This window comes from Eleginops maclovinus, chromosome 6 (genome assembly GCF_036324505.1).
Source record: "Eleginops maclovinus isolate JMC-PN-2008 ecotype Puerto Natales chromosome 6, JC_Emac_rtc_rv5, whole genome shotgun sequence".
Taxonomy (NCBI): Eukaryota; Metazoa; Chordata; class Actinopteri; order Perciformes; family Eleginopidae; genus Eleginops; species Eleginops maclovinus.
Genome location: NC_086354.1, coordinates 15,001,665 through 15,014,919, shown reverse-complemented (window position 1 = coordinate 15,014,919; position 13,255 = coordinate 15,001,665). Strand labels below are relative to the sequence as shown.

The 13,255-nt window shown below is 39.5% G+C and overlaps 2 protein-coding genes across 2 annotated transcripts in view; both read right to left on the bottom strand.

The window, feature by feature from the left end:
• Positions 1–460: 460 nt before the first annotated feature.
• On the bottom strand, positions 461–7,857 carry LOC134866011 (tetratricopeptide repeat protein 39C-like). Its single transcript, XM_063885898.1, has 14 exons — positions 7,420–7,857; positions 5,565–5,613; positions 4,654–4,782; positions 4,392–4,506; positions 3,857–4,259; positions 3,488–3,656; positions 3,270–3,363; positions 3,081–3,188; positions 2,879–2,988; positions 2,675–2,798; positions 2,469–2,566; positions 2,222–2,326; positions 2,093–2,131; positions 461–1,208 (listed from the first exon to the last, which is right to left on the bottom strand). The coding sequence occupies exons 1-14, from the start codon at positions 7,563–7,565 to the stop codon at positions 1,116–1,118; spliced, it is 1,782 nt and encodes a 593-aa protein (XP_063741968.1). The 5' UTR covers positions 7,566–7,857; the 3' UTR covers positions 461–1,115.
• A 1,128-nt stretch (positions 7,858–8,985) lies between these two features.
• The window catches only part of LOC134865960 (laminin subunit alpha-3-like), a 50,605-nt gene continuing 46,335 nt past the window's right edge, over positions 8,986–13,255 (bottom strand). The window contains exons 69-76 of the mRNA XM_063885827.1: positions 12,389–12,522; positions 12,017–12,197; positions 11,712–11,870; positions 11,473–11,638; positions 10,803–10,957; positions 10,498–10,591; positions 10,302–10,421; positions 8,986–10,195 (exon numbers count right to left, since the gene is read on the bottom strand). Of these exons, the coding sequence (XP_063741897.1) occupies positions 10,053–10,195; positions 10,302–10,421; positions 10,498–10,591; positions 10,803–10,957; positions 11,473–11,638; positions 11,712–11,870; positions 12,017–12,197; positions 12,389–12,522 (1,152 nt within the window). The 3' untranslated portion in view covers positions 8,986–10,052. The remainder of the gene's footprint in view (positions 10,196–10,301; positions 10,422–10,497; positions 10,592–10,802; positions 10,958–11,472; positions 11,639–11,711; positions 11,871–12,016; positions 12,198–12,388; positions 12,523–13,255) is intronic.

Here is a 13,255-nt window from a genome sequence, read left to right as displayed (position 1 = left end):
GCATGCCTGCTACAAGTTATTGGCATATTTTACAATTCAGTGTCAACCCCACTGTCGGGCCTACCATCGGCCATATCCTACTTATTACGTCCCTGGAGACCAGTCATGACATTTGTTTTGGTCTTCCTGTTTTGATGATTTACAACCAAATTATGCTCACTGGTCTTTCACATTTTATCCTTGGATCCCTAAAGGATTTTTAAAAAGGTTGAAAAGTCTTGGCAGTAATTAGCCCCTTTTTCCTAAGATTTTTGTTTTCAATTTTAGGTGTTTCTAATATTTTATGCATCGGAATTATAGCACAGAGTAGACTAATCCCATTAATTGTATTGCATTGCAACAGATACACCTTGCTGTTCATGTGTTTGTTTATAATTGAAGAAAATAATAGTTGCAATCAGTTCTATTTGTAGTATGGGTAATATAGCATATTTGAAGTGAAGAGGGCTCAACCATAATCCATTTTACAATATTAATTTTATTATCTTAAAACAAACAATATAAATAAAGACCATTGTACAGCCTAGAGTAGCACGGTGCACCTAGGCCTCTCACATGATGTTGGCACAGCTATTAAAACCTTTGTGCAAGACATATTTACACTGATAAAAACGAGTCTTCTTAAAAAAGAGGCTACGCTAAAAAAATCATTTAGTACTCATGCCTATGGATTAGCAAAGCATTTACATCACAAATGTCCCTTTGTCAAACACGGCCATTGATTTTGATTGCTTCGTCAGTTAATACTTTGTGCCATTGCTCTATTTGACCTGACTCATGTCCTAATCAGAGGGAAAAAAATAGTCCTTCTGTGGATCAATCACTGATGCTTTTCACAAATGTATTTAAAGATTGTCATCTGATTCGACTTGCATCTTGATTTGAACTTAACCATGTAAACGAAAACAATCTAAAGTACAGTAACATGAATAATACACCTTTTGTCTGTTCTCCTATAACACCTACTGTATTGCACACTTTAAAATGATGCATGGCTCAGAATATGGAAATATAAAAATAAAAATAAATACATTCTAACAGTGTAACATTACTGAAGGTATTGTGGCTTTTGAAGAGACAATTCGTCCTGTTCTTTCTGAGTTGTGGATAAAAGGTCAAGGCTGGGCTGCAGCAGTCGTCATGGAGGCGAGAGCTGAATGAATACGGACATGGAGCCTGTTCTCAAAGTCGTAGCCGGCAAATTCATCCTGCAGGAGAAAGCGAAAGGCAAAATGTTGAATCAAATAGAAGTTTTAAATAGATAGGCGCTCTAAAAAGCATTGGGGTCAGCACACTATCGATACCCTCGCTTCCCACGAATGTTATTTATATCACAAGAACACCTAAAACATGGAACAATTATCTGTGGTTAATGAAACCACATGCTGTACTAGAGAGCCACAAACTGTTGTCAGTCCTAGGAACTGCTAACATCTGTCACAGTTTTTCATTATTACCGAAGATGTTCAGATGCCTCCCTGATATTACTCTCAGCTCAGTGTGGAATGTTTTGCTGTTTCCAGTCACAGTGAGATCCGACAAAGCACATACTCCTTGCCTAAATCAACAGGGCGCTAGGAGGTCTCCCTCTCCTTTCATGGTTCACAACATTCCCAACTGACTGAAGGAAGAGACCAGTGACAGGAACCTGGCTTAGCTTCAGCCACTCACTTTGATTGCTCCAATGAGAATGCAGCCTCTGGATGACAAAGCCTCTCTTGGTGAACTTTTTTTTCAGACAACAGAAATACAGTCTACAGCCGTGGCCTATGGAGTTGGTTGGCTGCTATTTCTTCACCATCAGCACTCTTTAACTCTGTAAAGCATTAAGCCAGTCGCTCCTTTATTTGATATGCTTATCAGGCAGCGAGTGTATTGATCTGGTCAGAGAGTGCAAACATCCCCAAAGCTTTTACAATACCATGATCCAAAGACTATGGGCGGAAATATGACACTTTGATTTGATCACAGATTTTAGTTAGAGGAGATTAATTGATAAAGCTTGCTAAAATGTACTCAAGCAAATCAAAATAACACAAATCTTTAAGAAATGTAAAGTAGAAAAGTCATGCAATGAGGAAACCTACTGTACCTTAGCCTGAAGCATCAGCATTTTGCCCTTCCCTGCAGACTGGAAAAAAAAACAATACAATATTTAGACTATCTAACTTTTCCAGTCCCTCTTTCTATCACACATGCACACACACACAAATACACTTGCCTCTGGGGTGTTTAGCAGCACACAGCCCAGTTCATAGTAGGAGTAGGGCTGCACATAAGAGTTGCTCAGGCAGCCGACCTCATCCTTAGCAGCCAGTTGGAAAAACTGCAAAACAGGCAGAAAAAAAATATTTTCACACTACACTGATAAAGCACAGCACTGACTTCTGTGTAATACACTGTTTTACAAGCATCCTGCAGGGCTTCATACTCCACACTTAAACATTTTATTATGAATATGACAGTACCTGAATGGCATCGTTTGTGCTATGAAGACATCTGTGTATGGAACCGAGAAGCAGGTTTTTCAGGCCTTCACATGAGGCATCATCAATCCCCTGCAGGACTACGACAAGAAGATTACAATTGAGCTACGCCTGAGGACACAACAACAAAGTCCAAGACAACACAGAGAAAACTAGTTTGCTGGTTTTAACGTTTTAAAATCAAGTACCTTGTGACATTATCTGAAGCTTGGAAGTGGAGCAGTTGGGCAGAGCTTTCCACAGATAAAGAATCTCAATCACCGACAGGATGCAGAGCTCTTTGGATAGACTGGGGGTCCGTAGCTTCTCAGCCTGTTATAAAAGTGATGCTTGATGACACTGCATTTTGCCCCACACATTTTAAACAGAAAATATGCTGGATATATACCGACCCTCTTCATAGCGAACAGCTCTATCTGATTATTCTTGCGTTTGAAAAGTTTTTCCACATCCTTGAAGACTGTGAATGCTCCCTCCAGGTCCCCTGTAGCTCCTCTGCACACTAATCAACACAACATCAAATATAAGAATTAGGAACTAATAGCAATATCTTAGATGTGTGTTTAAAGCCATATTTGTTTATACTGTTATCACCTCCAGTTAAATAGGCGTAGTAGCACTGGGACCAGCGAGACTCCGTCTTCAGTCGCTCAAAGGCCATGTAGGCTTCTCTGTAGCTCAGTTCGATCATGCTGCACCAACCTAAAATGTTCAACAATCAATATTTATGATGCAGACTAGCGCTGAGCATTGGGGTTTTAACTCTGAGAGGGAATATAGTACCTATTTCATACAAACACACGTGCTGAATCTCCCTCTGGTCCGAGGCCAACTCTAAGGCATCACGGAAGGACGTCAAGGCAGAACTGATCTGGCACTAGAAAGGAGAACTTTGTTATGCGAGTAACAAGATGAGACAATATTGACAATTGATCATATTTCTTAAGGCAGGAGAAAAGGACACATAGCGGTGGATAATAAGGTTCATTCATAAAATTCACCTCAAGGCGTTGGACTCTGCCTTTGAAAAACATGAAGAGGGAGGAGTTTGGATAGATAGCCTCTCTTTGTTGGAGAATGGATTTGGCTTCCATCAGGCCCGCCTGTGTGTCTGAGCCATCGAGAGCAAAGAAGGGCTGCACTACTGTGTGGTACCACAGGAGGGCCAGGCTGTGAGGGGAGCACAGAGTGAGTGTAAAGACCAAACCATCTGGTATGAAATTAGATCAATGGGTAATGATTATTCAACTAACGGGTTGATTAAGTGTGATTAACCATATTGAAAGATGCCATTTTTCTGTACATCAACTAGACATGTTCCAGTTCCAGACAGACTACAGAATCACAGACATACTCACTCACATACTCACGTAGCTAAAGGGGCCTTCATGTCCTTACTTTCACTGGCGTACGTGAGCGCTGACAGGCCTTGCAGGCGGTCGCCAGGGAAGCCCAGCAGGTTGACGATCTTCAGGAGGTGTGGGGGCACCATGGAGATGCAGAGGTGGAAGAGGCCATAACCGAAGCTGACCGAACCTTTAAGTCGGTCGAGAGCCTCGGGGCTAATGCCGTCAGGTCTCAGGGAAGAGCTCGGCCCCGGGGAAGAGGAGCGGCTGTGGTTGGACGCGTCGGATGAGGACAGAGATGGAGGCTCCGTCGCTTGCTGCTGGGAGGCCCTTCTTCTGCTGCCCTCCTGCAGGTGTGTGATGTCGCTGTAACATTTGTTGTACATCTTCCAGGCTTTACGGAGGATCCAGCCCCCTTTAATATATGCTGCCAGGAGATTGAATAGTTAAACAAATATGCATATGGTAAAATATACTGCTGAATTCAATATGTTCACACACAGATAAATGTGCAGCGTTCATACTGTAGTTTGACAGCAGGTTTTAAAGGTCCCCTTACACGACAGCTCTTGTTTGATGAAAGACAGCACTGCAAGGTAAACCTGGCAGTCTGCGATGATGATCTGCCTCTGGAGCCGGTCCACTGCAGCCACCCCTGACCTCTGAGAGTCCCTCTGCCCACACAAACAACCTCACTCTTTCAGACTGATGTGACAGGCACAAACAGCAAACCTGACCATGGTGCAACCTAAAATGTTGTCTCTTTTCATCATATTTATCATATAAATTAAATTAAATTAAGTGTTGAAAAGGTTACTCACACTCCTCTTGATCTTGTTTTTAATGGTCTCAATGACACCAGTGTTTTCACTCTCGCACAGTCGCTCTGTAGCTTTGAGATCCTCAAAGGCCATCTGCATTTTCTCCTCCTCAAACGTCATCATGGCATTCTACGAAAAAGAAGCCAGATAAATAATCCAGTTATTTGTATTTGCACAATTTACCAACCAAATGCTGGTAAAATACACAACACGTTTCAATACCAGCCTAAAAAACGATGGTAACCTTTTTAGTGGCTGGTAGAAATGTTCAAAAGCCATTTTACCATAGGACAGATCGTTTATTTTAAACCCTGCATACAAATATTCCAAAATGAATGCTGGTGATCCACAGGATTTACAAGAGAAGCAAAACATCTAATCCTGGATTAAACCAGGAAGCAGAAAAAAGCTAATGAAATTGCACTCATCAGTATCCGTACTTTAATACGAACAAACAGGTATTTTCTTCCATTTATTTGAGATCCGTTTGGCAACTTGCATCTAAAAAAGAAGCTTAATTTAATATTTAGGTGACACACTGCTTGTACAACTCTAAATTAAAGAGAGGTGTCTCCAAATTTAGATGACCACAGAATATGTACGGTCGCTTCGTGTTTCCATGGTCGACAATCCTGGCTCAAAATCATTGCATGTATACTTAATGTTTATCTCTTCACTTTCTTTTAGTTGTTTAAGCACTACAATAAATGTTGCTTCTATTGAGTACGAATTGCAAGGGCATCAATTGATTCAGTCACTTGAAACCAACTTGTGTGCCAGAAAAAACTGTTTTAAAACTTCTTACATTGTGCCTGATAGGAAAAACATCGGGAGATTCCTAGAACCCTTTTATAAAATAAAATGTTTACCTACAGTGCTGCAAATAGATTTTGCTTTTACTGTAAACTCACCAGAAAACTCACAAAACTGGCCCCAAAACTCATCAAAGGACTGTGGTTCCTGAAACAGAGGACAAAGAACAAATAGGTGACAAGTCAGAGAGAGACGTACTGCAGGAACAGGTTAACAAGGTCGTAAAAGAAGTTCATGGGTGGAGTGACAAAAATGTGTTCAGCCGGTTTCTTGCATCAGGCACTGGATTGATTCACGGTGAAGACATGAAAAACATAAATCTCAAGATGACAGAGCAACTGGATTCACTAGGAATGGAGAAAGGTTTACGGAACACCCCTTTACTTAATCTTCTTCACTCATAATGCAACACACAATGCCAGGGGGCACAGAGCCAGGGGAACTTTAGCAGGGAACTGGTTAATGTCACAAGCTCATTCTCTCTTTCTGTATTACACATATTTCACTTCCCTCTATCTTTTTTGCTGATGCAATCAAATAGGATAAAACCTAGTGCTGGATGCAATTAGTGGATAGGGTGACATTTAAGCTGTCACCAGGGGTTAGGCCACATAGGGCGTGACCTTCTGTGGCATCAACAAGCTAGTTGAAAGCAAACCTTTCCTAGAGATGATAAGGCCTTATAATAACAGCACAGGATGATTGAATCTGAATACAAAATCCTGCAACAAGCAAGTGTACTAGGGTGACCCTTCACAGGCTTTATGAAGTCAAGCAGACCAGGTCGACCAAAAGCAATTCTCCTTTGTTTTTATTTTTCTCTGTTCTTTTCACAACTCTTTACCTTTTATTGTACTTAGTTTAAATTGGAAGTGCTGTTTTCCACTGAATTTTCCCACAGGGATTAATAAAGGTATTATCTTAACAAAACAATTCATGTTTACAATTGGATTATGTATACAAAACTTTGAGGAAAGAAAATAATAATAATGCCATCAGTCAAATAAAACTATTTTTATAATGTATATTATTTACAACTGTCTAACAATCAATGACGTCGTTTTCCTTGCAATGACGGCAAGAAAATATGGAGATATTCTACTTTTCTCAAATTTATTTTCATATAAAACTGAATATCTTTGGGCAATGGAAAGAAACCACCACAAGGTTTCTAAGGACTTTGGAGTTTAGGACTGATATTTTATTGAACAAACGTTCAATCAATTAATGTAGTGAATAATATGCAGACAAATCAACAATAAAAGTTATTGATAATGCAAATATTATTTAGCAAAAGATCAGGGTTTATTTTAGCTTTCATATACAGTAAAAAAAAAAGTAGTGTATCCCCTCAGAATGAGCTCACAGGATGGGAAGAATCCCAGGATCGTTTGCAAGTGTAATCCTAACCTTCAAATGACTGGGTCAACTTGGTTTTGCTGAAGAAGTCTAGGTGCCAACAAACAATTGACATATGGTTGTGATGTGTTCACACTACCTTAGCTACTTTATTTATTGAAAACATTGTTATATTTACTCTAAATGATGGCCTCGACACTTTTAGCAGCTTCTCACCATACAAAAGGAGCACTATCACATTAATAATTAAGTCTTTTGACTGTTTAAGAATCACAAGTCACATTGGGTGTGAATATTTGCCCAAGGTATTACAACACCATTCATCCTGCTTGTGACATGATCATATGGTGCCTCAGTAGACAAGCGTGACAAGGATGTTGAGGTTTGGTTTTGCAAGCAAAGCAAAGAAGACAGTGCTGAATGGAAAACATGTGATAACAGCTTTCACTTATGCTAGTTAACCTCAGCAGTTTGGACACATTAGCAACACTTGACATAACATTTAACCACACACCCTGTTGAGAGCATAGTATCCATCCTTCGCAAAAATAGACAGAAGAGTGTTAATATTCTGCGAAACAGACACTCACATACCTGTATAATTTGAAGAGCTCGTCGCTCTCCTTGAATCCATTGTTGAGCAGCATGTTTATTCCTTTCAGTGCCAGCTCTGCATCGTTGATACTGTCTTTCTTTTCATCTTGCACGCTGCACGGTGCTGGTTCTGCGGGTTCCGCCATTGAGATACCCGATACCGGAGGTGAGGAGCTGAACGCGGCCGAGGAGAGGAGGAGGGAGGGAGGGAGGGAGCGGTATGTCTCGGTAGTTTACAAACAGGCAGAGTAGTCTCAGACAGTGACGCAGTTTTGAGCAAACGCAATCATGTTCGCATTGCTACATGACGAGACTGATAAGCGAACCGGTGTAAATAGCTAACATGCATGTGTGCGTGTGCTCGCTCGCCGTTGAGCCAGTAGTGTGTCTCTGTTCCGTATTGTGAACGCTGGTCAGGGTGTATGGTGTGTACAGGAAATGTGCTGCCTTTGGGTGCTATCGTAATTATTGCCATCGAAGCGTTCAGTTATGATGCTATATCTGGAACAACTCACAGAAACCTGCAGGTCCGCTGCAACTCTTCCTACTTTTAAATCCAGGCTGAATACTTTACTTTTTGCCGCCCCCTGTAATTGAACTATTCATATCTTACAGTTCACTGTAGCCTATGTATAACCTATGCCTTTAACACCAACCTGCTTTATTTTATATCAGCTTAAATGCTTAACATTTTTATTCTCTTTGCTTTACAATGACTGTTTTAAATGCCATTTTTTAATGTGATTCCGCTTGCACTATTTCCTGATGTTTTTCTTCTTCTTTTTTTAGACAATTGACTTGTGTTGAAAGTTACTATATATAAAGAAACTTGGTTTGCCAACAGTTGAGGTATCACAGCTATCATAATGCGGTATAAAGTCATTTCATCATTATTGAAATTATGCATTTAAATATTTTGGATGGTTGTTACATTTTCTCTCGCATTAGCTTATAGCTTAAATAATAATTGGTTCAAATCATTGGTGAAGCACCTTTTGACAGGAATTTGCAACTTCAGATCTTGAGTTCACAAAGTCCGTGAAGGCAGCATCAGAGTGGGCGTGGTGGTTTGTGATTGAGAGCTATGGGAAAGAACAAGCAGATCGATAGATATTAGGGCCTCAGATGTGGTTTTGGAAATACTGAGGTCGAATTCAATTAGTAAAGAGTCAATGCCTTCTCCACACGAGACTATACTTTTGGTAAGGAAATATATTTAGGGTAGTTTTTGTCAACAACTCCTGCTCTAATAAGAACAGTATAATTCCCCAAGGGCCATAAAGGGTGTGCTATGAAAGAAGAAAAACCTGCTTTAGAGTGTGATAGCTGAACAGCACTATCTTAGATTGTTGTTGTTCAAGCGGAGCCTCTCTACCCTCAAAAAGTAGGCACACTAAGATAAATTACCATTATGTACTGTATTCAAACAAGTATACAAAATTATTTGCTTATTGTATTTGTGTAACCTTACAATCAACTCAACAATTAATCTCAAATTTCTGTGGAGAAAAAGCATTGTTCAGTCCATAATAATTTCGGTTGTTACCTTGATCACAAGTCAAAATATATTTTTCAAAATCTATTTATGACACTGAGAAGTATTTATAAAGAACAGTAATTACAAAATGGCTTACAAATCAGTGGTCACAAGACAGGAATGCATATAAAAATCCCCATGTCCAATCATCATGCAGGTAAGTAAACACTTGCTGGGGGTTTCAATACATCAAATACATGTTGTGTTTTTTGGTATGTTACACGCAACATTGTAGTAATATGGGCTAAATGGTCCCAAACATTACTTGTGAGACTTATTGGAAGCTAATCATCATTTATATTCTTTTTTAACTCGTACAAAATGCTAAACAAACGTCAGTTTATGCTGTTTGCTTGTGTAACTGATATTGACAGCCACACATAACATCCTCATGCATGAAAAAGGAATGCAAAATGGACAATAAATTCAGAACTACAGGTGTACAGTATAGGGAAAAACCTTTGGGGAAACCATATGATTTCATGGCCTGTGTGAAAACTCTATTAAACCAGGTAAAATGTAGATTCTACATGCTGGCATGCGAATATGAAATTAAAACAGCTAAAGAGCCCTTAAAAGTCAATAAACCGAGCACCCTTGGTGAAAACGTAATATTTCTAGTATTAACTTTTCAACCAACAAAGAATGAAAATCGAATAATAATGTTGATTTCCAATAAAGCACCATAACAAAAGGCATTATTGGGTTTCTTAAAGTGCTGGCTTGCTCCTGCTGCAGCCCTGACCAATCACAAGCATATTCATAAGCATTTGATTGTCAACAAAAAATAAATGGACCAACACATCAGATAATAAATGTGTGATTTGGTGCCCTGATACATGACTTTTTTTATCACAAAATAAATACAGAAATATTTAACCGAGCAGCAAATAATATGAACCTGTAAGCGGCTGCTCATATTTCTATTATACACGCAGACTCTCACACTAACACACACTCATTCACACTGAAACACACTCCTCATAAAATATACATTCTTACAGACAAACACATTCTCTGTCTGGGTAACAGATTGCACATGGTTGGTGGTGGATGTGGTCCCAAGGTTTGTTCTCATTATGATGCATCGAGAGGTTCAGCCTGGACACTCTTTGAGGTTGACCGGACCGAACACACCAGACAACCTGTCGAAAGAGATCGACTCGCCGTTGATCCTCATGTCCTGAATGCATCCCACAAAGGACGATTTGACTGGGAGCGTCTGTTGCATTGACATCTCTGCAGCAGAAAGGTGCATGTGGTGAATATCTGATATGTGTGAATACGATTAACTCAAATCAAAAACAGAGAAGATTAACTCTCAGATTAACAGATTAATACTCACGAGGAATGCCACCCACATACACAGAGTCTTTGGTCAAAGTTGTAGTGAAAGATGGTGGTCCAATCTTGTAATTGTCCATTGTGTCCACGTGCAGTTGCACAACATTTTTTCTTTTGATAACTACAAGACAAGTGGACAGTGACTTAACATGAAAGCAGTTTAGTTTTCTTTCATCAAGTGACTGTGTGCAATTTACCTGAAATTTTATGAAACATTCCATCGCATAAAGAAGCTTTTGGCGTCACTGACACCATGAATTCCCCTTTGCCATTGTTTGCTTGTGCCACAACCTAAAAATGGGAGCATATCCAAACATAATGCTTTTAGTTACAAGGTCAGGGAATGTACTTTTGGTTAAATATAGAATTGAAGTCCCCAAAACAGGACCCAGGCAATACTTTTTTTTTTTCACTTTTGACCAAGTTCAACTGAAACTTTCCAGAAAGAAAATATGTTTTTTTGTTAGGAATATCTGGTTTGGCAGCATTATAGAGAACTCACCTCTCCCCTGAGCATGTACACAGTGAGGTAGTGACCCACTGCAGGTCCGTACTGGTTCCTGCTGGACGCACCAACATGTAGCAGGAGTCCAGTTTGATTCCGTGGACGTATATTAAACAGCAGCTCAAAGCCAGAGCCCAGAACAAAGGAGTCGTCTGAAACACAAAAAGTATATCACCATGTTGTTAGTGTTGCTATAGATTACATAATTTGAACAGTTCGTATCAGAATAATGAGGAGACTGCCTAACTCTGCACTTTCTGCTACTTTTGCACTTCTGGTCCGATGCAAACTGCATTTTGTGGTCTTAGTACTTGTTTTCTGTGCAATGACAATAAAGTGTCTTTAACTCTAATTTGGTTAATAATTTTAAAGAAACTTAAAATGTTTTTGTAAATAAATCAATTCCAATATCTAATGTGTAATATAGAGATTTACTTAGTGCACAGCAAGTAAATTAAACATGCAGACTAGGCGAAATGTAATAATCTCTAGACCAGTAAAATAATATATTTTCGGTTATCAATGTGAAAGTAGTTTTGACTTGTTGAGATGCCAAATTGTGTGGGTGTGGTTGTAATTTCTACTTATCTCCAACTGAACATGATGGGGATAATTATTGTGATTAGTAATGCTTCTTCAAAAAACATTTCCAGAGAAGTGTACTCACTGATAATGACATGTGCTCCATTCCCTGAGAAATAAGCTCCTCTTTGTGTCTGTCCCTCAAAGCAGGGGCCAGCGCCGTGGTTGGTGGTTGGATTCGACATTGGTGCTCCATTCATTTTAAAATTGCGGATACACCCGGATACACTTTGCTTTGGAAGAGCCTTCAACTTAAAAGAAAAAAAAGAAGATTGAATATGTGTGTGAATCGGTCAGTGAGTACTTTACTTTATTTTATTTTACCTTAAGCTCTTTGTGAAGGGACTCTGGAGCACTGCCCAGGTACACAGGTGACACAAACTGCTGCATGGAGGTCAACTCAGCAGCTGTCAGCTGACCATCCTTGGCTGTTATCCCATCAACCACCAATCGAAATTTCTTCTTTTCCAGACTGAATATGACCTGCAGGCAATATTGTGACCATAGATATAAATAATAATAAAACACTGACTGTTGCTTTATAATCTGGACTGAGTGGTAGCAGCAAAATATTATGTGATAAGTATGATATGTATATTCTGTCATAAGAATGATATAAATCCACTGACCGAGTGCCACTTTCCATCATTGTACTTCTCCCTGTTGAAGATCTCCTTCTGTTTGCCTACAGACAGTCTAATCCTGCCTTTGGATATGTATAAAGCGAGATGAGAGCGCCCTCCTTTGGTAACAGCAAAAAACAGCAGGCCTTCACCAGCTCGAGTCCTGATATCCAGAGAGAAGTGGGGCCTGGGGAGGATAAACACAGACTCCATTTACAGTGTTTGTTTTTGTTGGCTCGAATATAACTGCGGCATTGTTTTTGAAATGACAGACTCATCCAAGCACACTGTTTATAACAAAAACCATCCACATAAAGTTTTATGTGTGTGCATGTGAATCGTGAAATGGTGCAGGGAGGTGTGAGACAGGTTACTCACCTGGGCTGCAGGACCTGAAGTGGAAGGCTGTAGCTCAGGCTGCTCACAGGGCCTCCCAGGCGATAAGCATTTTGAACCAGGGCTGGTAATGGGCACTCTGATAGACTCTCATTTATCATCTGCATCTCAACATCCTAAAAGGGCACAAACAAACAAAAGAGACACTCAGCACAAGGTACAAAGTAACCATTATTGTTTGCTAACTCACATTTGGGGAAGTCTCCAATGCGGTTCCACCCTGTAAGTAAATAAAGAGGGGAGGGTATGGCAATGTTAGTTGTAGCCTAAAAATGACTATAATCATTGTTAGTATATAAAATAAGATATACAGGCTACAGTATTTTTATGGGGTTTTTTTATCGCCTCACACACTGACAGAGAAACAAAATCGTTATTACCCAGGTGAGCATACTAAGGATACACTGAATAAATAAATAAATGTAGGGTTTTAACCAAAGGTTATTTTCATTTTCAACTCATCTGTCAATTATTTTGTAGACTGACTAAAAATTAAATTCAGTCAGTCAGAAAATACTCATTCAAAAGTACAAAACCCCAATATAACTAGTTTCGTATCATAGAATATAAGAGAAAAACAGCGAACATGTAAAAATGAGAATATGCAAATCAATATAATGCAGATAAAATGTCTGTGAATCTAGTACTGCAATTAATCGACTTGTGCTTCGACGCATAACACATTTCTCCCAAAGAGACTTAATAACCAGTCTTTCATAGTTTAGACAAGTAGCAAAGTAAAGCCTGTAGTTAGGATTGCATCACCCTGGTAGTAGTTATTACAAGTTGTTGTTGGAGTGAATCTTGTAATCACAGTTACAAGTTATTTTGGTGACACTGAGGTCAGGC

Bases quoted from the DNA above. Each gene is read 5' to 3' on its own strand.
- LOC134866011 (XM_063885898.1), bottom strand. From the start codon at position 7,565: ATGGCGGAACCCGCAGAACCAGCACCGTGCAGCGTGCAAGATGAAAAG. The intron at 3,657-3,856 runs GTGAGTATGTGA...CTCCCCTCACAG, and splicing joins ATGAAGGCCCCTTTAGCTAC to CCTGGCCCTCCTGTGGTACC. The intron at 2,567-2,674 runs GTACTTGATTTT...TTCTTGTCGTAG, and splicing joins GCTTCAGATAATGTCACAAG to TCCTGCAGGGGATTGATGAT.